The following is a 25,156-nucleotide window of genomic DNA, read 5'->3' as shown; positions in this document are numbered from 1 at the left end:
CATAGTGGAAAGAGGTGTCAAGGTGTTGTTTAAACGCTCCGAATGAAAACCCTGAAGTCGGATCACTGACTTCACAACTCTGGAAATGGGACCTTCGGAAGAGCATGTGAATGTGTCTGACTCATATACCGATCTGGTGTTAGCATGATCTTTACCGTTAGCATGGCAAACATGCACTGGCAGACGTTGAAAGCGTGTCTCCAGTTGTGGTAAAGGACCATTCTGTAGTTTTTTCTGACAGTCAGCAGCCATCTGCACAGTGTCTGGAGGGGAAGACCGAAAAAAGAGACGAGCACATGGGTCAGAAATCGTGTTCGAGGGGGAAATTCTGTCAATTATTCAAAGTAAATAGACAAAGAAAGTCGCTGGTCTTATACCTCATAGTCAATCTTGAATTTCTGCACCATTCCCAGCTCCATGAACATCCTAAGAGCGGCTGTTATCATGGCGTCGACATCCAGAGAGAAATCGTCAAAGGAAAGCTTGTCGATGCCCAGCTCGCAAACCAGGGGGATGTTAGCAGCCTGTTTCGTCATGTTAGGATAGAAAAAAAATTGAGGAAAACGTTGAGGAGAATATTAGTTCAGAGAGGTCAGACGATGTTGTGCCATTTTCTCATGATATGTGGAAATATGGAGACATGCTAATTAAGACTCCGAGGACTCATTTGGTAAGGGTTAAGATTAATGAGGGAGGATTTCACTGTTATTTTCCTTTCAGAGCTCATTGACACACACGGCAGTAATCAACAGCCTTTTTTCCCCCACAATTAAACAAACAAAAACACACAACACATGCGTGATTCCAATTAACCCGAAGCAGCCATGTCTCCTGTCTTCAAAGTGGTCTAATGAGGACGACGCACACATATTTCCTTTATGGCTCTTGTCAGCATTTATATCCTGTCGTGCAGCATAACCTGGATTTCATAACAAGGAGTCAATGCTGTCTGAGAAATCTGTGTTACACTTTCAGTCTAATCTGTTCCCATCCTGTGTGACAGCCAACAGAGCTGTGGCGTTTCCCTCTCAAACGTTTGCCTGTCAGGTCAGCAGGTCTTCTCCTCTCTCTTAATTCACGGCCCCAGGTTAAGAAAAATGTGTCAGCCAGGTCTGTTTGCCGGCGCTTAGGCTCGACTCTGAATGTAGAGCAGTTACGAAAGAAAGTGGGGGAAAGGCAGGAGGCAGAGCTCGACGCTGGATGAGGGGGCTGAGAGATCACACAATCACACTGGAAAGCAGGGTTCCTACTTCACGGTAATGGCCACAGGGGAAAATCCTACACATGAAAGTGCAGGAAAATAGGTCATATCTATATTTCAGAAATGTCACGCCAATTAAAAATGTAGATATTTTCATTTTTCATCTTTGTAAATAATGCATCGGGAATGATTGCCTGTTGATTGGAGTAATCCATTTAAAACACCACAATTAGTTTATATTCACTGGGGAATTCTTGGCCCATATTTATGCTTTACGTTCCTGACGCGGTTCTTTGGAGGAACCTGAGAATGAAGTCTGGATGATAGGCTGTCAATAATTTCTCTCTGTTGCCATAGATTTTTTCTTCCCCATTAAAGTTAATGAGATATTGTTATTTAATTAGAAAATATATCTTAATTAAAAGGCCCATGAGCAACACAAATGCATTGTGGGCTAAATTTCCAAGAATTTACCTTCCTGTAAACCATTACATTTTAGACATCAGTGAAATCAATTTTACTGCCGTGTTTTTGTTTCACACTTTAATAAAACAAGGGGGTTCAGTCACATTATAATGCACCTTTAATACTATTATTTTCTGTAATATGTCTTATAAGGGAACGAAGTGAGAAGGAGAACAATGAAATTATATTACTGCAATTATCTGCACAGCCAGAGCAAACCTGATAATCATAAATTGCCATCCACACCGAGAGTAAACACACACTACGTCCCCAGCAGAAAACAGGCAGTTTGTCGCAGTATGTGTTGGATAACTTCAGGTCACTAGGGTGTAAGAAAAGAGTCCAAATCATCCTTCATCATCTGCCTTGTGGTAAAAGACTCGTTGAGTGTAGTTATTCAGCTGCAATTTGCCTTTTAGCAACATTAAGGGAAAATACACTAAAAGGAGGTCATTAGTTAATCAGAGTACAGCATATAAATTGGAAATGGAAATTCATGGATACTCATGGACATAGAGTTACATTTCTTCTTGAAAATGCAGCAGAAAATCTTAGTTGGCCATTAAGTGCAGCCTTCTTTTGAACGTGGGATCATAGGAACCTGTAGTTCACCAAGTGTTTTTACAAAAGATGATAAAACGAGTAACCCCTTATGACAAAAACCTAAAAAAAACATGTTAAGAAATGCTTTGCACTGTAGCCTCATGTCAGAAATGTCCAGTTATTCTTAGCTGAGCTCATACTTTAAGTATGATGCATTTCAACGCAGGTGATCTATTGATATACTTGCTCTAAAATGACACATACATTATAATTTTATTCTCATTATATTACGTCTTTATTTTTCATAATATTGTGACTTCATTATCACAATATGATGAATTAACTTTCATTATAATGTGACTTGATACTCATAACATCATAATTGCAATTTTATATTATATAATATTATGACCTTATTCTTAAAATCGGTAATTTTGCCCCTTAAGTGGCTCTAATAGTTTGTCAGATAAATTCCACTGTGGACATTAATGGGCTAACAATGTGGGAATGAGATACACCAGGCTCTGGTTAAACAGACAAAGGCTTCAGAACAACAGTGTCATGAAATGTGACTTTAATATCCGGGTTTGAAAAACAAATCCCCCAGACCACTGTAAATATAGAGAGAAACAAAAGGGTTTTGCTGAGACAACTGTAATGAAGGCAACTGTGAATATCTGTTACCTTGAATTTGTCAACTTCAGTCTTGGAGCAAGTGGCATGGTAAGACAGCACCTGCAAAAATAATGACACAGTGTCACTCAGGATATTTTTCAGATCATGCTTTGGCTGTGGCTGAGACTACTGTACATTTGTATCACTGCATTTTGGCAGATCTTCCAGATGAGGAAGTTTCCACTGCCCTCTAGAACAGCCTACAAGAGCAGAAACGCCATCACGGATTCCATCGCCATGTTCCCTTCATTTCCTGAGAGAAATACCTCGCACAGACCTGCAGTTGCTTATTTGATCATAAACGCTCATGTTTATTCAGTGCTGCCAGGAGCGATGCATCTACATATTAGTGCATTCTGTTTCCCTCCTTTGACTGCTCTATATCTCTATGTTCTCCCTGTCTTCTATCTTGAAACAGAGCAATGCTAACTTACTATAATGCTCCCTATTTTAATCTAAGGACAAACTGTAAGGCCAGTGTGCTGGACAGCCACATACTGCAGGGCAGATGAGGGATCGCTTTTCGCCGCCTCTCATTAATTCTCAATAAAACCTTTGTGGGGAAGGTTATCTGCAAAAAGAGATCAGCACTTTTTTTCAGGTGCACATTCTAGTAGAAATATGAGACTAAGAAGTGGAGCCAAGCACGAGGACCCCCTGAGAGAGAATAAGTCAGATCTTATATTAGCCCTTTACAGCAGCCATTGTTTCCGGTGAGTTCTGGGTAAATGTTTCAGCGCAGAGCGTCTGTTGACAGGGAAGAATGAAATAGAAGAACAAATAAGATGAGCAGGGAAAAATCATCAGAGGGGGGGCATGAGGCTAACATAAACACAATGAACATACAGGCACGGCAAAAGGAGACTGAAGACTAGCAAGAGTCCAATATACATGTATTTTATATTTTTATTAAAAAACATTTTTATAAAAATATAAAATCTGTGTAAATAGTTACTAAATCTATGACATATATATATATATATATATATATATATATATATATATATATATATATATATATATATATATATATATATATATATACATATATGTGTGTGTGTGAAAGGTTGGTTTTATGAGAATTCTAAACAAAATGGAATTGATCTATAAACAGGTGAAAGGGGCTCATAAAAATAAAGCCTCATTAAAAAGGTTAAATTCAGAGAGGAGGTTAAAAAGAAAACAGTACCTGAGAATACCTATAATCTGTGGTCATCTGTGATCTACCTGTTCAGCCTTTGCTCGCGCTTGATTGGTGATGCCTGCAGAGTCCGGAAGGGGGAGCTCTCGGTGAAGCGGCCACAGAGGAAGTGTCGTATTTACATTTCCACCTTTTCCAGGTACGTCCCGAGCAGGTGAGCTCTTGAACTTTTGAATGTGATCGCTGGGTTGTTTTCTTTGTGACCGAACGATGAGTGGGTTTTGAAGCAGGATTATTTTTTTGTATCGAGTTAACTGACGCATTGTTGAGCAGCTAGCACCAACTCATCCCTCAGTGACATGATGTTAGCATGACTGCTACACGCACTGTGTGTATTTACTGTGTATAGCCCAGCAAGAGACTCACACGAGGTACTAGACGTATGCTTTGTTTGTGTGTGATGAATTAGTAATGAATATGAATGTGTTCATTGTCTTATGTCATTGCCCATTTTAAGGAACAAGTAAATCAGAGACAAATGTTGTTTACATTAGTGTTTTAACTTGCAATCAATTTTAGTTTGTCAATTTAAGTGGGTTTCTTAATTCATAGATCGTTTTCATGAATAACTGTCACATTAAAATTGACCTGCTTCAGAGAAATATCATATTAAATGGAAAATAAATGCACTTTATTGTGTAAATACTTAAGGAACCTCGTATCAGTGTAGGAACTTTTGAAAATACATTCTCAGCAAAGCGACCACAGAGGAAGCATCGTGTCTTAGATTCCTTATTTGCATTTCCTTCTTTTACAAGGTGTAAAATCCTCCATAATCAATATATGGAACATTTAGGAAAGTTTATTTTCCCCTAACTTCACTTTTGGGGGAATTTCCATATTTTAGATTCTCTGTTTGTACGTTTCCTTGCTAGAGTCAATAGCTTAAAAGTTATTTTGTAATATACTAGCATAATTATGTTGTTTAATTGTCCTGTAGCCCTTTTTAATGTTGCACTCCATGGGAGAGCTCATGTAACAATTTAGTCATTGGGAAAAGAGAATAAATGGAGATCGCCTCCAAAGATATTTGATCAAATCACAATGCACACACTCCTAGACTCCTGTTGTAGTAGTGAACAGGTGCAGTACAGAATCCACTGATGTCAACAGTCTGAAGCAGCATCACAGTTTGCATGGTAATGTTTTTTTGCAATTTGAAGCAGAGAAGATGATTTGTTTTTAATAACTTGAAGGAAGGCAGAAGATCAATTAAGTGTTCTTACATCCAAAGCCACGGACTGTTTGGCCCAAGACTTCTTCACCTGGTCGTACATGATGGTGTTGTTGATGCCCAGTCCACAAAAGATCACAAATGCCTAAGAACAGAATTAAACACACAAACACTTTACCACAGCCATTTCTATTATGACCACGTAATACTTTACACAGAAAATGTACAAATACAGGTATAATACCTCAAAGAGACGCTGGTCTGCATCATCAAATGGTTTCCCGTCGAGCCTATTCAGCACTTGAGCGACACCTGGTACACAAAGTGAGTTTATTCATACAATAGAAACTTAACAATAAAGTTTAGTATTGGTAAGGCTCTGGTGCATATATCCTGCCTCCAATTAAAAGAGGATCAAACCCACACACTCTATGCCATTGACTAACATGCATTATTAATGGAAATTAAGCAGAGAAACAACATCCCCTCCCATAAATAGCAGTATGTATATGCAGAAGTTCTACAATGGTGATATCTGTTTTTTCAAACTATATTAAAAATACCAGTAGGCTTAGTGAACACAGTTATAGTGATGAGCACAACACTACATATGAATTTACACGGACACATTTGGTCATGACAAACTAAATGCTGGATGTGTAATTCAATTACTGATGCTTTTGAAAGGAAATTCAGTCACAGAAAAATCTTTTGGTTGATAAAGCACTAATGTGTTATTAGTACGATGAAACTGACATTTCTTGTCACAAAAAACTTTTATGTCTAGGTTCTAAAACACAGTTTCAAACTAAAAGCAGTTTTGCTGTGTATCAGAATTAATCTGCCTCCATACCAACACAACTGAAAATGCAAGTCAGTATGCATGTACACTGGGAACACAAAGCAGGAAGTAAACAGGAAGCAAATATTTAATTTACTGTTGGTTGCAGAAAACACTAAGAACAAGAAACAGCAATGGTGAAAAGTAAAAATCAGGCATTGGCAGGCGTAAACGAAGGAACAGTAATGATTTTTTTTTTTTTTTTTTAAATGATTGTGGATGTACCCAATGCTCAAAAGTACAGATTGTTAAGGCCATAAGGAAGAAAGAGAAGAGATTTGTTTTTGCATTTCAAGAATTTGTCTTTGTTTTTCTAATGGGAATAAAGTCAAAATGTTGGGATTAAATTAAACTACCTATATTTGTACATGAATTGGTAAAGTTGTACTTTGTCTTAATAACAAGGATATTCTTTCTCTTTCAGCACACAGAGTGGTTTTCAGTGTAAGGACTTTGACTTTGAGATTGTACCGAAAACTGTGTCTGTTCAGAAGAAGAAAACCAACTGAAATAGCTGATAATGGACAAATGCAAGGTAATCGATAGTTACATCTCTACACTCTGAGGATTTAATGCTCTTAAAGATTGCAGTCACTCCTCTAACTAGGACTGATGAACCAGTTGACTTTATTGTCAACATTTCCACTTTTTCTCAAAATTAAAAAAATCTTATTCCTGCCATAACACCCTTCCATATAAAAAGTAATAATATTTTTGTATTCATCTCCAGATCAAACAAACCTGCCATAGAAACATTTTCTACATAGGTGAACAGATTAGTAAGAACAATTTTCATTGTGGTGTCATTCAATTTAAAGTACAGGGTTGATGTCGCCTCTCATCTATTATTGCCATCTCTGTAATTAGCATGTAGTTTGTGAAGAGTTAAAGCGTAGGTGGCCCCAAGCATTTAAGCAAATGAAATGGCTGCTTAAAGCCCCGTGGCCATCACATAATCTTTAACTACACCACATTCCCACTGTCACGAGTGTTGTTTTCCATTATCATGAAAGATAATCAAAAACCATAACATGATAATTACTTACAGCTCCATTATTAGTTTTTATGTAAACCCACAGTGTTTGTGTAGCTATACAACAGTGTTTACTTATTGGGTGGGTTCTGCTTAGTACATTAAAACACTTGAGGGATTACACCACATTACAAACAACTAAACTGACCCTAACCAAACTCAACTCACAGTAATCTTAATAAAGTAGCTGTTTATTATAATGGGACATGAAATGAACGCTTTTTACATTTTGTGGAACAACAAAGAGTTGTTTAAAATACCCTCTGTCTTTCAGAGACATACTACTGAATTTATACACAAAGCCACTCTAATGTCCTGGAATGAGATGAATCCTTTTAAGAATTTAACAAAAAGACAATTTTTGGTAACACATGACTGAATTAAATGATTCAAATTACAGTTCAATTGTGTTAATATGACTTGTTAAGTTTTATTTGAACAAATTCAATTATTTGAAGTATTATTTTTGGTAAACACTTTTTTCAGTGTAGTTTGAAATCCTGGCGAAGTGTGAGGCGGCATAGCATCACGTTGAATATGTTAATTGTGATCATAATCTGATTCATCCATCCATCCATTAATTCCTGTTGGACCCTTAGAGGGCTGCCAATAACCACCTATTACCATTTACATCTTTAATGAGATGAAAATGCTGATTTGATGCTAGGTGTGCATCACATGATGATCTGTGACAACCATCTGTGGTGATCTGCTCTGTTTTGAGCAGAGTGTTGAGTATGCTCTTGATAATCTGTCATAATCAAACTGCATCTACCAAAATATAAAGACAATTTAGCTAAATACTTAATTAACTTAAGTTGTTACGTAATGAATTTATGACAAAAATCTATCTGTCAATCTCTGACTCACCTTATCTCCAATTTTGATAGAAATAAAAAGGAAATTACTATTCAATCTGATTGTTTGGAATTTTAAACAAAAGATCCAGCTCAGTTTATGGCTGTGAATTTTGCTACATGTTGCCAAAAAAGGATGGATGGATTTTCCTCACATTTTGTATTTAACATTAAACCTCATTATTTTGGCTAAGTCACAACAATATTTTTGTCATCACATTATGAAGTAGTTGCCTGAAACCTTGGCAGATGACAAAAGGACATTTGTTTTCTAACTGAATGAATCCTTGAGTTGAGAATTTCCTCCCCTGCTGCTGTGTTTGTATAATGGTTTTTCACTCCAGATCCTCAGGTGCCGCCCACACACACACACGCCATTTCTTTCCCCCTTCACTGCTTCTTCCCTCTCCCTTCCCCGACAAATGCACTTACACCTACGCAAAAAAATCTGTATACATGGATATAATACACACACAGGTTTTAACCAACCACCTAAAGCAAATACGCTGATCACTTTCCACTCTCTAACAATGTAACATTAAGCTGCTCTCATTGCTCCTCCCTGCAATATCAAGGACGGAAACCAGACAAGAGATCAATGATTTATCAGAGTGTCAGTGTGGTGTTGGCCCGGGGCTGATTCTCAAACACAAAGCACACAGCCAGGAGAGGGGAACTCCACCTCCAGTGATGGTGCAGCATGGATCTAATCACACACATGCAGCTTCAGCTAATTACATGCTCATGCTCCCCCATCCCCTATTGTCTACTATGCAGCAGAAATGGAAGTAAAGACATTTAAAACCTACATTTTAGAGCATGTTAGTGCAACATGATGTCAGTGCTCAATATGAATATGAAACATAGCAAACACGTAGCCACAAGTATGTGAGCACTTTTGTTTTTGGTCTTTTTTTTTGCATGAGCTCCAATCAAAATAGGGTTTATTGCTACAACATACAGTGACATTTGAGATAATGATGTTCTTCCAACATCTTAGCAACAGTTTGTGGAAGGTTAACTGTTTGTACCTGACAATGCCCATGTAAGGAGAGGTCTAAGAGATGTTTTTCCCAGTTTGGTGTGGAAGAACTGTAGTGGCCCACACACAGCCCTGACCTCAGCACCATCTGACACCTTTGATAAGAGCTAGAGGGCCAACTCTGAGCCTTGCAAACAGTGACAACATCACTAATGCTATTGTGACTTCAAATGAAAACAAATCCCTGTGGCTGTACTTAGCCACATTCTTTGGCCCTGAAGTGTTTTAGACTTCTGCAAATCGAATCTCCTCATACAAACATAAATATCTATTGTTGTATTCATATATCAAATAAGCTCAGCAAAGAAGGAAGCACTGTTTGTTAACTTACCAATGATTTGGTGATTGCTGTTCCATATCGGAACACAAAGCACAGAGCGGATGTGGAAGTCCGAGAACTGGTCTGCCTAAAAATAAAGAGTGTAAATACATTGATAGTATAAAGATTAGAACTATCCACATAAAAAACACATTTCCATGAACATTATACTGAGAAAGAGCATCGAACCTCAATAAATATGTCTCCATAATCACTCAAAAAGCTATTTGAAAACCTCCCCTTTTAGTAGACCAATTAATGAATTAATTAATATTTTAGGTGATTAGTGGTTAAATTAATTAATCATAAAATAATTCTAATAGTTTACTTGTTTTCAAACTGCTATTTTCCCAATAAAGTCAAATTGTCACTTTTTATTTATATTTAGAGGAAACTGCTTCCAATTCCTTTTCTTTGATACAGCATTAAAAACTAAAACACTTGTGACGTACTGTACATTCAAAATATGTTCATATTCCTTAAAGTAGGGTACTGCTACCTCTACCTGTTGATAAACCCAAGATGTGTGTTGGCACGCAGTGAAAGATTTAAAACAATATCCTTCTTTCTAGTATCAAATTATATTTTCCCCACTGGAGTATTAACTATGCATACATGCCTCGCCTCTAATGGAGGAGAAGTGCTACATGGAAATATAGGAACAGTAGGATGAAATGTGCAGTAAGTACCCTCAAAGCCCTTTCAAAGCAGAAAGCTGAAAGTTTCCACATATATTTATTTCAGTGAGAGCCAGCTGTTTGCCCTTCCACTCAGCCCAGGTGGTAATGGTAGTGTCATAAGTGAGTAGACATTTTCTATATTTCTGCCACTCCTACTTCAGGTTGACCATGTCAAAGCTTTGCTGCTTGCAGCTGGATGCGGAGCGGAGTGCTCTGCATCCAGCTGTGGGATTCTGTTTAGATCTATGCAGCATCAGCAACGGGTGCTGTGGTTATCGTTTCCTGGTCTGAGAGGGTCTGTACCCTACAGAGATCGATGAACAGCCATGTGGGAAATTACATTTTAGTCAGTTTGTATTTTTAGGTAGTTCTTAACAAACTGTTATTTATTCAAGTGCACATTTTCTGTGTTAGGTTTTAATAAGTTATTTGAGGCCATCAACAAGGGGTAAACCGTCATTATTTGACAGCAGATATAGACTTGTGATTGGTTTAGCATGTATATCAGCAAGATAGCTGCTGCGGCCACAAAGTGGATCATGATGGTGGATTGAAGACTGTGATCATGGACTGCAGATCATGATGGTGAATCGCGAATCAGAGATCATGATGATGGATCATGGATCGCCATTGTGTTGGCAGCTGATAGTGGATCATGATGGTGAATCCTGATAGTGGTGGTGGATTGTGGATAATGGTCAGATTGTGGTGGTGGCAGCTGATCGTGGACTAACTACTATTAAAAGTACCACATCAGCCAGTGAAACTAAACAAATGTCTGCATCACCCAGCAGTGTGTCTAGTTATGATGTCATACTCAAAGATATAAATAATAAATGTATAACTGTGACTTGTACTCTGATAAAATCCCTTTGACGTCCACTCTAAAAAGAGCATCCGTGCGTGTTCACCTCAGCATCAAAGCGAGGATCCTGATAGGCGTCGCTAATGTTCACAGGGAGTCCTGTGGAGGCAACCAGCTCCGCAATGCTGTTGTTGATGAGCCAGTCTGAGTAAGAGGATTTCTCCATACTGTCTTTAAAACTGGGGTAAGAGAATAAGAGGGAAAGATGACACGACAAAGAGAAAAAGGGGAAACAGTGTTAAACCAAATGTTAAAAGAGAGAAGAGGTTAGAATATTTCTCCAACACACTCCTTTCGTTGATAACTTTATTATCATGAAAATAAAGAACTCCGTTTTATTGCTTTCAAGTAAAAAAAGCTTATTCTCTTTCACGTCTAAACTGCAAGCTTGCAGAAGGCCTCTGTTATTCCCTCTTGTGGACCCTCTTTCTTTACGTCGACTTGCAGTTAATGAAGTTCTCCTACAGTAGATATCAGTGAGCTTCTCCTGCAGCTTATGAAGTAATGAAAAGTTAATTGTGTGATTGTCTTCCTCATTGCCAGACGCCCCCACACTCTGCCACAGAAACACCTGCAGCCCTGCTCAGGCTTCCTATTTACATGTATTGCAGCAGACTGTCACTGACTTCATACCTTCAAACACAACATGGTAAATGTTCAGTGCGGCTCATTAGAATAAACATGGTGAGACGCTGATGTCAGATCTTTTGAATCCTTTTGATCTAGTGACGCAGCTGTGAATCTGAAACCCACAGTGAATGAACCTCATGAGTGAGATGGCAAGATACCTCACCCTTCCTTTTTTTCCTGTCTTTCTTTCCTCCTCTCTTCATTCTCGAGTCATTTAGCTACCACAGACACACGAGCAGCACATTACACTCGCTCAACATTATCCTGCCCGGGGGGGGGGCGGCTGGGGATTGTGAGGCACATTAGAAAAACCTACAGTTCGCTGCTCGCCTTTTGACACCATATTCATTCACCTAATTACACACATGAATCCTGCACAGCCGCTTTTGTTATTCAGATCTGAACCTTTCAGAAAACTGGGGTCATCGCAGAGACGCTTTGCTTTTTTTCATTTCAGCTGGATTTGAAGTGCTGTGTATTCTATCACTTGAAATCACAAACTGTCTGTTTATTTAATTATGTGTCACCAGAAACACAGAACACTAGGGAGCGTGTTTAGCCAGTCGGACTAAATTGGCCGGTCAAGCAAACTTGACATTTCCTTGACTACCACTCATCTCTTACGATTTCTGTCGTATGATTGCTGTTGTGGCCATCACTTCTGACTCAAAGTGACCATCAGATATGGCAAGTGCAGGGCTTGGGGGATAATTTGTCGTCCTTTCAGCGTTTGGTTTTCATCCATAAACATCCCACACAATATTAAGCCTCTCTTCCTCCACTCAGCCATGCCTTGCAGAGGAGAGAAGCAGCGAAAACCCAATTAATTAGGGCTCCTACAGTATGCCTTCTATTCAGAATCAGCATCTTACTCCCACAACACTACAGAATATTCAATTTTTATACCTCCCTTACTTTTTCTCCTTGATGGAGGCTTTACAGATTCAGACAAAGCTATGAGCAGAATTTACAGGTGCTGTGGTCCCAAAAGCAAACAAAGGTGAAGGCATGCTAATTTAGTACGAAGGTTCCATCAGGGCAGATATTACACCATACATACCTGTTTTCAGTGTCTGCACTGCACTTAGGAGACAGCAGCTCAAATGACTTGGTGAACTTTACCACCTGAGAAATTTCAAACAGAAGGATTTACTAAAGATCTTGGGAAAGCACAGAAATGCCCATGCACAAATGTTGAGACAGATGTATATACACAATTGGACAGCAGAGATACAAACAGTACCGGTGACTCAATATCCTCCAGCAATTGAACAGAGCAGCGCTCGCACTTAAGCAAGGTCTGGGCACGGTGCATGATCTTCCTGACAATCTTCTCCAGGTCAGTCTGCTCTTCAAACAAGTCATTGACAACCTCCAAGAGTGCCTGAACACAAGCAACAGCAAAACATTCCCCTTGGCATTATTCTGTTGTAAATCGACTAAATAAGATGTCTGTCTGCAAGTTGTAATGGGGACATTTTAAATAAAACTCTGTCTTGCTTGGCTATTATTTCATTATTGTTATTAATATAATAAATTATTATTATTACAATAAAAGTAAATTGGGTCCTATACCTAGGGCAGTGCCAATACAATTTAAAACACATAAAAATCATATGGTGTCCTAGACCCTTATCTGGATACAGGCCCATCCCCCTCCACTACACATCCAGAGAAAATGTCCATGTTGGGCTGCTCCGCAAAACCAAGAGGGCTGAAGCTGATCAATACTCAGCCGCAATGGCAGCGTCAGGGGGAGGAAGTAATGATCCCAGGGCCCGGGGATGGGTCTGTGGGGGGATAGGCTTGTTCGTGGGCTTACCCGACTCCTGTCATACTCCTTCCTTGAGGCTGCGAAGAGTTGAGCATTGGAGATTGCGATACCACAAAATGGCAGGTACATCTGCAGCACCTGTAAACATATTGAACACTGTCATTACTAAGATAGACAGTGATGAAGTTTACATGGACTCCGGTATTTTGACTATTGGCCTTATTCAGGATAAGATATTACTCAGATTATGTTTACATTAGTTGCTAATAGACAATCCCATTCATATTCCAGTTCACAGGTTTCACATAATTTTGTGACAAGCGACAACTGCTTGACGTCTTAATCAGACTATGCTTTAAAGAATAAGAAGGAATATGAAATATTTTATTGACTACCGTCCTTGTAAACATACCCAATGAGGTCATCCAAAACTGAATCAGTACCTCCTGTAACATTTCTGCCAAATTTGAAGGAATTCCCTCAAGACAATTCTGAGATTTCACAAGAACAAACAAACTATGATCCACCTGCTGTGAATGTTGTCATCGTTTTCCTTTGCAAAAAAAGTTGTTGTGATGTTTTATTTTTAAACCGTCAATATAATTAAAGCTGTTAGAAGGAAAAACAAAATCAGAAAGTGAGTTATATTTGCATCCGAGAAAACTTAAGCTTTTCAACTGGGACAAATAAGAAATGGCCTTTCATTGGCATCATTACTCGCTAGGACAAATAAATCAATCTAACTGGCATTTTACAATTTGACTGAATAGTCATACTCACTTACGCCTTGGGCTGATTACATAAATACGTTTTTTTCACTCATATTTTCTTCACATAAATAATGTAATCACTTGATGTGGCCTAATGACTATAGTTAATGTGTCCTGAAATCGAATCAGCATCTCACTTGTTTGGAATCAAACTACATTTCTTTTTTTCCTCAGCACTGTTGCTGCATAGTGAACAAGAATATGCACGCACTTCTGCAGAAGACGCAGAGAGGTGGTTTCAGTGCATTCAATACACAGGTTGAATTCTACACAACTGCAATTACTCCACAATGTGGCCCAGTAACATGGAATCAATGGGATTTAGGGTTGTGTGCTTCCTTACTCTGCCTCTTTGTTTGGATCTATATTTAGCATCTGTGCTGCTGTGTAAACAATACAATCAGTGCAACAAACCCACTAATATTTACCAGCCCTCAGTGCGACCTGAGGGTAGGGACACTACGACAATAAATGAATGGGAAGTTACTCAGCTGTGGCTGCTGATACGGGGATATCTCTTTTCACCTTTCAGAAAAGATAATGTATCAGTTACTCATCGGTCACAAATCACACTCTGATGAAAATGTGAAGTGTGTACCTCTGACCTACTCAGAAAATATTTTTACCTAGTCCACGGGATCACAGCCTTGAGTTCTAGACCAACATGAGGATTTCGAATAAATACAGTTGAAGGAAATTAATACAGGGTTTCCACTGGGTCAGAAAAAGGTCTACAATTTAATAAGAAAGTCAAACTTATTTTAATTTTCATTCAACACTGTTTTGGCAGCATGCATAGTTTGTTATGTCTCCATGTATCATAGGTCTTTCGTAGAAGTACAAATATTAGCCTGCCGCGATTAAACTACTAACAAGAATTTTTCGCAGTAAACGCACCTTCAATCAATGGGCAAGTTATTCTGGTAATCAGATATTCCTTCCTATCTGTCATACTTGAAATAATTCCTACATTTCATTCATTGAGGTCTTAAAAGTTCTTAATTTAACTAGTTGAAACCTGCAGAAACCCATACACCAATATAGGTTACTTATATTTGTGTCATATACTTGAGTAAAAGTAAATACAAAACATGTATTAGTATTTAGGTATCATACATGTGGAGCTTACTCTGTGCTCTCACGGTTGATTAATAAATCCACGTCAACCTTTCAACTCTAATTGCTGGGTTCACGATCACGGCAGACCTAAAATGGCATCGCAGACATAAAAAGGCTGTGAAGCCTTGGCTCTAATTGCCACAGTTTCTCTTTAGAATCAAACATATCTCCTGGGTTAGTGACATGGATTTAATTTATCACTCTATATTTCCACGGTGGTGGCACTATCTGAATTTAAATATCATGTTGGCTACAGCAAGAATGAATTGTTGGAGCAAAGCAATGCAGGAAGTTATAAATGTAATCGTGGATAAGGAAAAATACATGATGAGATATAAATCCTGCTCCAAACCCTCAGTAATGTGCAAAGCAGATCTTATAATGAGAGGAAAACATCACATCTGTTATTCTTTTGTTGAATGAACATGTGTTTAACTGGTTTTATAGTTTTGTTTCGTTGTTTTTTTAAAGCACCACAATGAAGTTACCCATGTTGCTTTTTGTGTTTTTATCCTGAATGATTCTAACTATGGATAAGGAAAAGATAGTATTGTGCTTATGTCAAAAATAAATTCAATAGAATACCTCTGCTCTAACATGACACACTGATGTGCATATTGTGACACTGTAGAATAAAGCTCAGCACAAATTAAATCACTAAATCAAAATCCTTTCTAATTATAACATAAGAAATATGAGTCTAGCTAATGAGTTAATCAAATTGAAGCACTTAATTCAGTCATCATACATAATCAAGTGCCTTCTGCAATTGTTTTCAGACACAGAAAACAGATGACGCGGAGTGATTAGCTCTGACATAATGCCATTTCAGCTGTCCTTTGGAATTGTCTAATAATGATCTTCCAGAAAGGCAGTGGCCATCAATAGCCCCAGCAGGAGCAGATTCATTAGCGAGCTGGACTTTGGGGATCTGGCTATGGATCTGCCCGCAGAACTAACAGGCAAACCCGAGAAAAGCACTGCTTCCTCTAATTACATTCTGTCAGCCAGGCACTTATACAAGGTTGCATTACAAACAAGACGTTTTTGCCTGTGGACTGACCAGTAAAGAGTGGTTTAATAACCAAAGAAACTGACCGAGGCATTAAGCTCATGCAGCTCCTGTAACTTCAACAACTTCCTTTGGCACAACCGGAATTTCATGAGGCAATCCAGATAAATTGCAAAGCCAACACTTCCCTTGTCCACTTACTCCTGCAAACTACAACTGCCAGTTGATTTAAAAAGCTGTGCTCACTTTGCACATGGGGTAAGATGAAGCCATTGTTGCTTTGCCAAGAATTGTTCACGGGAAAAAAATAAAAAGCTCTCCATTTTCTCCAATCTCATGTGGACCCCCGCTTGTGTCAGCAAAGCAAACAGCAGTTTTACAAATCCACTAAGCAATGTGTGGCAGTAGACCATGCCACGGGGTTCCCACCACGCCAGCCAGAGACAAACCAGTCCAACCATTGGGCGCTCAGCAACAGTGTGAGCTTCTCTGAGGCAGCTCTGCTGCTGCCTTTTCAAGCATGAGGATCAATCAGCTAACAGCTCTCACCTGTGCTGACTGATCCTCTGTGGTGCAGGTGAAGGTGCTCTCCCAGCCCCTTCACCTCCACACAATGATTGCTTCTTTTGAAGGTAACATCAAATATTAATGCAACAGGAATACACACCTCAGTAAATTTCACAAAAATGAAGTCTCTGTTTTATTTTCAGAACATGAATATCTACATATAAGCAACATGAATAACATTAGTCAATCAATCACATTTTATTTGTATAGCCCATATTCAGAAATCACAATAGGGTATATAATCTCATAGGGTTTAACAAGGTGCGACATCCTTTGTTCTTCACCCTCAACAAGAGTAAGGGAAAAAACTACCAAAAAAACACCACAATCAGATGCCTCCACAATCCAGCATCATGATCCACCATCATGATCCATGATCTGCCATCACGCTCTCTGATTCTCGATCCACCATCATAATCTAGGGTCCATGATCATGATGGAAATTAATGATTTACAACCCCTTATTTTATAAAACCAAAGTGGATGATACCTATGGGCATTTTTACAACACATCAAATAAACACTTTACAACACCAGCAGTGCTGCTCTATTAAATAAAATAGTTCTATACATGTATGCAGGTACATGAAAATAAATCTAGGAGCAAAGGAGAGGTCACAATAACTGAACAGCAGATGTTGCATCAGTGCAGTAACATTGGTCAAGTTTTGTAAAGGTTTATGGCTCCTCAGGTCAATCTTCGTGTGGCCAATAAGAAAACTTTTGTACTGGGTTAATGAGACTTTTCCAACTACAGCATCTCTTTTGAGGTTTTCTTGTACTTTGTAAAACAGTCTGCACAAAACCTAAAAAGAAATATATCCTTTCTGTGTAAACTGATATAATTGGTGATCTACAACAATCATGTCTTTCAGCTTACTCGTTATCTAAACTGCAGTTATTGACTGTAAAATAACAATGCAGTGTGGCAAAGCACCACAGGGCAATGTTCAGTTCTAAAAAAAAAAACTCTGGTTATTATTATTATTCATTTGAAATATAAATTAAAAATGTAATTTGAAAACTACATGAAATACTTGTTTACTTTAATTACTAAACAGGTAACTTGTTGAAACTGCTTCTCCAGCCTGTGCTCATGGTACCTAGACCATGATCCTCCTCTCAGCTCCTCAGACCTGCCATGCTCCTTTCACCCATCAGGTGTCTCAGTCCTTCCTTCCTTCCTGTTCCCATCCTCCTTTGATTCGCCCATTCTCTCACCTGTTTCCACCCTTCTCTGCTACCTGCTTGTGCATGTTGCATACTGTTTTCTGTTCCCGTCATCTTGCCTGTCTGTTCACCCATCCACCTGTAAGCCTGTTTATTCAATTTAAAAGCAAATGCACCAGTAAAACATACTGCATATAAAACATATTCTGTATTTTCTTCAATTACAGCCGCCTACCTATATCTGCCCACAGACTGAACAAGATGCAATGTATTGATCAGGCTTTGATCCAGAGAAAAGGGCGGGGACTCAATGGTATTGAGCTACATTGGTATGAATCATGTAAAAAATATATTTTTATTTGTGTGTGTGTGTGTGTTCATGTTTTGCACTTCCTAAATGAATTGGTTAACATGCAGTTGCACAGTTAGACACACACTTCCTTGATTCAAAAAAACAACACAAAAATACTTGTTTTGAGAGCTGTCTACTCAATGTCACAATTTCACAAAGACTACAATGTCCTAATCTGGCATCCCCCAAGGCACAGTTCTAGGTCCACATATGTTTTTTCTCTTACTAATTTGCAAACAAAAAACAACTGTGGCAGGGCTATGTTAAAAACAGAAAACCCAATAAGAAGTCAGTATTGAAGTCCAGACTCAGAAGTCACTATAACCCTAAGGCTCTATCCGTTCCTCTCTGAGAAGCCAGGCAGCTCTGTCTGCCTTTATTGTTTGGGACCCCCGCTGTATAATATCTCATCCACCTTGTCGCCTCAGAGCTTTCACACAGCAAGATTTCATAGTTGCCATCACCAACATGAATATACAGTACTATGCAATGTCATGAATAATCTATTCACATACATCCCTCAAATTGCAAATATTGTTCTGTTTCTCTAAGTCATTTCTTTTCGGGTTTTTAAACTTTTTTTCACTTTTTATGGCTGTGCAGAAATGCATCAAACACATGTAATATCATAAGAAATTGTGTTCTCTCTTCTTTAGCTTTAGATTTACATCAGGAAATTGTGTGAAAGTGGTTATCACAGATTTGCCTCTAGCCAATTTGACAGGGAGTCTGGCAGCCAGAGGGAGCACAGCGGTGAGGGGAGAGTGCTATTTGCCAATCAACTCACACAGATGTTAAACTGGTTTGGCAGATGGAACCAACATGGTGCAACTTTCATCTTATTAAAGGGAAATTTATGAAAATGCCAACCTGTGAATTCTACATTTTACATGTTAAATGATAAAAGGCGTGCAAAGTGAAAGACCAGTTGAAGCAAGATAACACTGCTAGATATAGAAACAGCAGGGAGAGGTCAGCTTATACACTTAAATTAAGTCAATCAGTATATTCCTCCATAGAAGATAATGAGACGGTGCAATTATGCCTGGGCTGAACCATTATCCAAGCCCCCCATCAGATTGCAATACTGCAGGGTTCACACAATTAAGGCAGTGTGGGTATAAAACCAGCCCTATAATGTGCTTAAATATCCTGTAAGCTTTCAGTATATGGCGAACAGCATTTATTTTAATAAAGATACACTAAAGTCTCTAATGACTTCTGCTGTTGCAGCATCATTTAATGCTTTTAAAATTCTGATAAATTTTCCTATTACATTACATTCCCCATAAAAGCAGAGCTGCAGCTGTGCTGCGCTGGGAGCTCACTGTGATGCTAGCATTGCATTTCATTACTAATTCAGCTGTAGCCATCTCACGCATTAGTGTGATGTTAATGCAATGTGAAACATACTCAAAACAAGGGAAAGAAAGAGGAATTCCTTATCTGCATTTGCTATGAACAATGGATGGAATCTAGGGATGTAATTCTGACAGTAGAGGTCCAATGGAGAAAGAAAAAAACATATGATGGATTAAAAAAAACTGTAGCCGTTTGCTTCAGTGGAAACGTAACTATAAAATAAAGGCACAGCAAGATTTGTGCTTTCATGTTCCATCTTTTCTACCCTTCGGGGCTCGTAGCTGCAATAACAGAACAAGTCAGTGCATGTGCTTGTCACAGCCATTCTGCTACATATATTTAAAATGTGGTGATGGACAAACGCATGCTCTGTGTGTATTTGTGATGATATTAATAATTCAAATAAATCATTATTTAATCATTAAGAAACAGATGGCTGGATAATTTCAAGATGTGACATAATGGAGTGGTATAATAAACTATACAAAGTTGTTATTCTTAGTGGTATCACATCAGGGCCTTTGCCCTTTGGAAGATACAGCCTTCAGAAAACTGAATGATGCTGAGAGACAGCCTATGATCCAGCAAGAATCTGAGCACAGAGACTGTGTTTAAGGGCAAATATGTGAGTGAATTTTTTCAATATAAAATACTAGTTACATTCAGACAGGACAAAGAAACTGGGAAAGAATAAAACTGTCAGATAACTCTATAAGATGTTTGTGAAATATTCCTTTTGGAAAAAAAGAGGATGTAAGAGGTAAAGACAGATGTGACTGCAGAGCAGGAGCTAAATCCAAACCCTGAGGACATATGTGATGTGGATATCATCCCAGGTAATGGTGCTTATCTGTTCAAAAGTGGCCATTGTTTTTTCATTGTGTTTCATTATATTCTGTGTTGTCGCAGAATATTGTTACCAACACATAAAATCTGAATGGAATCAAATTAATCAACAACCAACATATCCAGAACCATCTCCTTAAAGACACTCAACAAAACTGGTTTCATATTTTTCTGACTGTGATGTTGAACATTTTCAGTTTTCAGGGGAAAAAAGTGTGCCAACTGGGCTGCTATATTGAATGTACATAAATAAATACACACTTAAGTAATGCCAATCAATAAGCCGTTGAATCATTAACCATGACGTTTAACAAAATATGTGAGTGTAAGAACCGGGGCAGCAATGAAATATGACAGCTCTTACACACTTGTGCACCAACACTGAAAATGTTTTCCCTTTAAAAAAAACTAATCACTAAGATACTGAGCATTTACTACCTCTGCTCTTCACTTCTCTGTGCTGCAACAATAACAAGACTACAAGGGTCTGAAGCCACGCTAGCAACTCTGCAAAGCTGCACCTATAGTGTGAATGTCAGCATAACAACATGCTTGCAATGATATTTCTTACATGCTGATGGTTAGCAGGTATGTATGTTCACTGTCTTAGTTTGGTGTATTAAGATTTGGAATTCATTTGCTATTCATGCAGATGGAAATGTCACTAATTAACCACCTAGTAGTCTAAAACTTCACATTAACCTAATGGTGGTGCCAGAGGAAAAGTCAGGCTGTCACCAAGGTGAATGTCAGGGAACCAGATTTTGAGCTAATCAACAAGGCAGGTTTATTTCACATGTCACCAACTTTGCTATCCCTATACCCCTGCTGTATGAGGCTAAAAGCTGTAACCAAATTACCATTTTGTCATTGAACTAAGTGGAAATATGGTTATTTGTGTTTAAAGAAGTTTGATACAAAGTCCAAATACAATCATCTTCTTTTCTCATTTGCTATCCCATTTAATTATACTGTAAACATGGGACTCTACCTCCGCTAAGGGGTTATGTTTTGTCTGCGTTCATTTGTTTGTCTGTTAGTTAGCAGGATTACGAAAATATTACTGGATAGATTACCATGAAACTTGGTTGGAGGATGGGGTATGGGTGGGGAAGGAATCTATATACATTTGTGAGAAATTGTGAGATACACTGTAGGTTTAGAAAAAGGAAATGTTAAAACAATTTGAGATTCAGTGTTTTACAACATTTTTAACTCATGAATCTTGATGGGAAAAAAAACTCTTGTTAAGGGGACTGATGTTTGTGATCCTGTGCAGTTTGGTGCATATCCAAACAAAAATCTGAATTTACTCACTGTAAATGTGGTTTCATGAGGGGACTCTCTACTGAGTGCCATTCTAGTGTCATTCATTTATTTGAATAGCTAAACACAAAACAGCAACTGTTGAGCTACATTACCAAGCCAGTGTCATTAACAATCCATTTAGTGGCTCTTTAGAAAATGATAAAGCTGATTGATTCAGACATACAAAGCCTCTGAGGGGTTTTGAGAAGATGGACGTTAACTTTTACATGTGAGGAGAACATTTTGACTAATGCACAAGGACCGGGAGGATAACGCATGTCATAATCCTGTATATAGGCCAAGCAGGTAGCAGGATACATATTTCTCCATTGTTTTCACTCACAGCCATAATGATGAAGAAATTACCTTTTCATCATCTTCATTGAAGAGTTCTCCATTTGAGTTCTTGTTGATGGCCTGAGCAACTCCAATGATCTCTCCGTCGCTGTTGTGAATGGGCATGCAGAGGAGCGACTTGGTTTTGTAGCCTGTCAGCTTGTCGATTTCATCACTGAACCGACGATCCTGCAACAATCCACAGGTACGGCGTGAAACAGATTGCAAAATGTTAGGATTTCCCTTTTTTATTTTCAGATGTCAGGTGCAGTTAAATTGACACAAAGTCTTATTGAAAACAGTCCAACAACATGTTTGAGGATTGTTCTACAAAGTGTTGCCTGTGTCAAAGTGTCAGACTTGAAGTGCGGCTGATGCAGCTGCTGATGTGTTTGGACAGTAAAGCAACCATAATTTTTATTTGTTCTGTAATTGTCTAAACAGCAAATAACAGATCTGCTGACTTAAATGGAATCCAGTATTACTTTTTAAAACTCAAGACAAACACAGTGGAAGTATAAAAACTTCAAGAGAATCACACAAGGCCTGAACCTTCTAAAATAGTTTCCCTGAGGAACTCCTACTTGAAACTATCACTGTTTTTTGCCATAACATATATTGTTTATGCTTTTATTTGTCATTACTTTTATTTATTTTATTACTTTTTTTCCCCTCCACTTTATAATGGTTCTTTTTAAAGATGCTACATTAATAAAGTTTGTATTATTATTATTATTATTATTATTATTATTATGGCCTGTGTCAGTGATGATTTGTGTGAACCTGTAGTTCTGACTGTTGGGGTTGATTCCCATGCATCAGCTCATGTTGCACAGTTTGACTGATGACTGACTGTGACAGATACAACCAGACTTGATCTGTCTCTGTCTTTCTGTGACTCATGCGAATTGCACAAACACGCACGCACACGCACACACGAGGAGTAGCGGGCACCTGATAAGCGTCAGGGATGTTCACGGTATCTCCGTGCTCGGCCACGTATCCAATGATCCCTTTCCCCCAAGGAACCTGAACTTCGTCAGAATTCATCGAGGGTAAAACTGTGGTTCCTGCGTGCACGTCAAAGAATTTGGACACAAGTGTCTTCTTGTTGCCGGTCCCCTCCACTAAGAACAAGGAGCACCGGTCCGCCTCCACCATAATACAAACAAACACGAGGATTTTGTAGCTGAGGCTCGTTAGATCCAGATCGTTGGATATGTCTTTTACAAGCTCCAGGAAAAACTCCCTCTCGTTGTGTTCTTTGAGGTAATATTTGAAATCCACGGCTGTGGACGGGTACTGGGGGATGTTGACTCTGGACTCCAGCAGTGCGCTCAGGATGTGCGCAGTGGTCGGGGGCAAGGAGCTCGCCTTCCTCAGCAGAGCCCTTCTCCTCATGCTCGTCAGCGGCTCCTGGGCCCTGGAGTTGACGTGCTCGTCATATGTCCTGTTCACGTTGATGGCCTTGGACCTGGCGAAAGTTTTGCGCAGCTCCCTCTGCGAGGCTCTCCGCTGCAGCCCGTCGCATTTGCTCGCCCAGCTGCTGTCCTTACCCGTGACGCTCTTCTCCTCCCTCGTCTCGGCGCCAGGAGCCGCAGCCGCCACCGGACTTTTGCTCGCCTGGTGGTGGTTCTTGAGCCATTTCTCCACCATGCTATAATTCCCCTTTCTGTTCAGGTAGTCCTCGAATAACTCGGGATGCGAGTCCAAGAAACTTTCCACGTCAGAGAACACCATATTCGCCACTGCCATGTCTCTTCTTCTGGTGGCTCTCAGTGAACCAAACCCACGAAGGCGCGCAGAGAAATCGCATCTATGAGGCTTTTACTGAGGGTTAAAGTGGAAACTGTTTGAATGCCACAACTTCCAAGACGCAGACACTGGGAACACCCCCGGAGCTCCGGCTGCATATCCAGTTTCCACTCTGTGGGGAGAAGGACGGAGAATCTCTTTGCGCACCAGCAGCGCAGCCCTCCACAGCATCTCCACACCGCGCGCTTAATTTAAACCAGTCAAATCCCATTTACTTAAAAAAAACAACAACATGGAAGCAAATTCATGCTCTTGTATTGCAAATGAGAAAAAAAAATCCAACACAGAGCCATTACCGAGCATCACTGTCGTTGGGGTCTTCTTGTGCGCAAATGACGCTGGCTGTGGTTGGCTCTATCCCGCTGACGCTCGCCTCGTCACACACACAGGAGCTCAGGCTTGCCTCAGCATCAGCCTGTGGCCATCTGAACCGTTTGGCCTCCTCAGAGAGGCGCTCCGAGTGTGATGAAGGTGATGATGATGATCTTCTCACCATGCCCAATATCACATGTATAATGTAGAATAAACTTCACAATAGTGTATTACAGTGGTGGGTGTGTTTGCTATTTGATTATTATTACACTCAGCAATAATCCACTGGTATTCAAAATGTATAAGCTTCATAAGAACTTAAGATCCAAGGTGGCTGCATTATAATTGTATGACAATATGCTTGTGTCGTCAACATAATGGATTCCTATGAGGGCTTTGGTGACGGTGCTGCAGAGCTGACAAGTGTAATCAAAGTGAGCGACTGTCGCCTAAACTGCGTTTCACACCATCAATAATAGATTGATACAAGCCGACATTGCATTTATCTCACATCCCAGTGCAACTTTGGAGGAAACGTGGAAATCTGCAGAGGTCTGTGTTGTCTAGTTGTGTAAAAGAGACGGTTGTTGGCGGAGGGAGGACTTCAGAAAATCAAATTCCTTTGGATGCGATTAGTGAATATGTGCATGTGCGGTATCTGAACGCTAGAGGGAGCAATACTCCACCACTTGGAATAGAAATATAGATGCTCTGCTCAACTCTGCAGTCATTGTTACTCACCTATGATAGAGCTTGTGATATTTAGGGTAAGCAGCTCATGACAAATCCATACCGTCTTTTATCAGCTTGATCACACAAACTGTCACAATCAGCATCAAGCATTACCTGCTCTAACTTTGATTGAGGCCACACAACCTTAAAGTACA

General features: G+C 39.2%; 1 protein-coding gene and 1 long non-coding RNA gene across 2 annotated transcripts in view; one reads left to right on the top strand and one right to left on the bottom strand.

The window, feature by feature from the left end:
- The window catches only part of pde11a (phosphodiesterase 11a), a 39,316-nt gene extending 15,048 nt beyond the window's left edge, over positions 1–24,268 (bottom strand). Inside the window, exons 1-12 of the mRNA XM_020090001.2 lie at positions 23,097–24,268; positions 22,173–22,331; positions 13,349–13,438; positions 12,770–12,910; positions 12,587–12,651; positions 10,943–11,075; positions 9,364–9,439; positions 5,504–5,571; positions 5,312–5,404; positions 2,894–2,944; positions 378–524; positions 156–263 (exon numbers count right to left, since the gene is read on the bottom strand). Coding sequence (XP_019945560.1) covers positions 156–263; positions 378–524; positions 2,894–2,944; positions 5,312–5,404; positions 5,504–5,571; positions 9,364–9,439; positions 10,943–11,075; positions 12,587–12,651; positions 12,770–12,910; positions 13,349–13,438; positions 22,173–22,331; positions 23,097–23,897 — 1,932 coding nt within the window. The 5' untranslated portion in view covers positions 23,898–24,268. The remainder of the gene's footprint in view (positions 1–155; positions 264–377; positions 525–2,893; positions 2,945–5,311; positions 5,405–5,503; positions 5,572–9,363; positions 9,440–10,942; positions 11,076–12,586; positions 12,652–12,769; positions 12,911–13,348; positions 13,439–22,172; positions 22,332–23,096) is intronic.
- Positions 3,914–22,156, top strand: LOC138411747 (uncharacterized). Its single transcript, XR_011244231.1, has 3 exons — positions 3,914–4,224; positions 6,525–6,635; positions 18,166–22,156. It is a non-coding gene; the product is annotated as an uncharacterized lncRNA (long non-coding RNA).
- Positions 24,269–25,156: the final 888 nt, after the last annotated feature.

Source organism: Paralichthys olivaceus, chromosome 10 (genome assembly GCF_024713975.1).
Source record: "Paralichthys olivaceus isolate ysfri-2021 chromosome 10, ASM2471397v2, whole genome shotgun sequence".
Classification (NCBI taxonomy): domain Eukaryota; kingdom Metazoa; phylum Chordata; class Actinopteri; order Pleuronectiformes; family Paralichthyidae; genus Paralichthys; species Paralichthys olivaceus.
The sequence above is the reverse complement of the archived record's forward strand: the minus strand, read 5'-3'. Positions and strand labels throughout refer to the sequence as shown.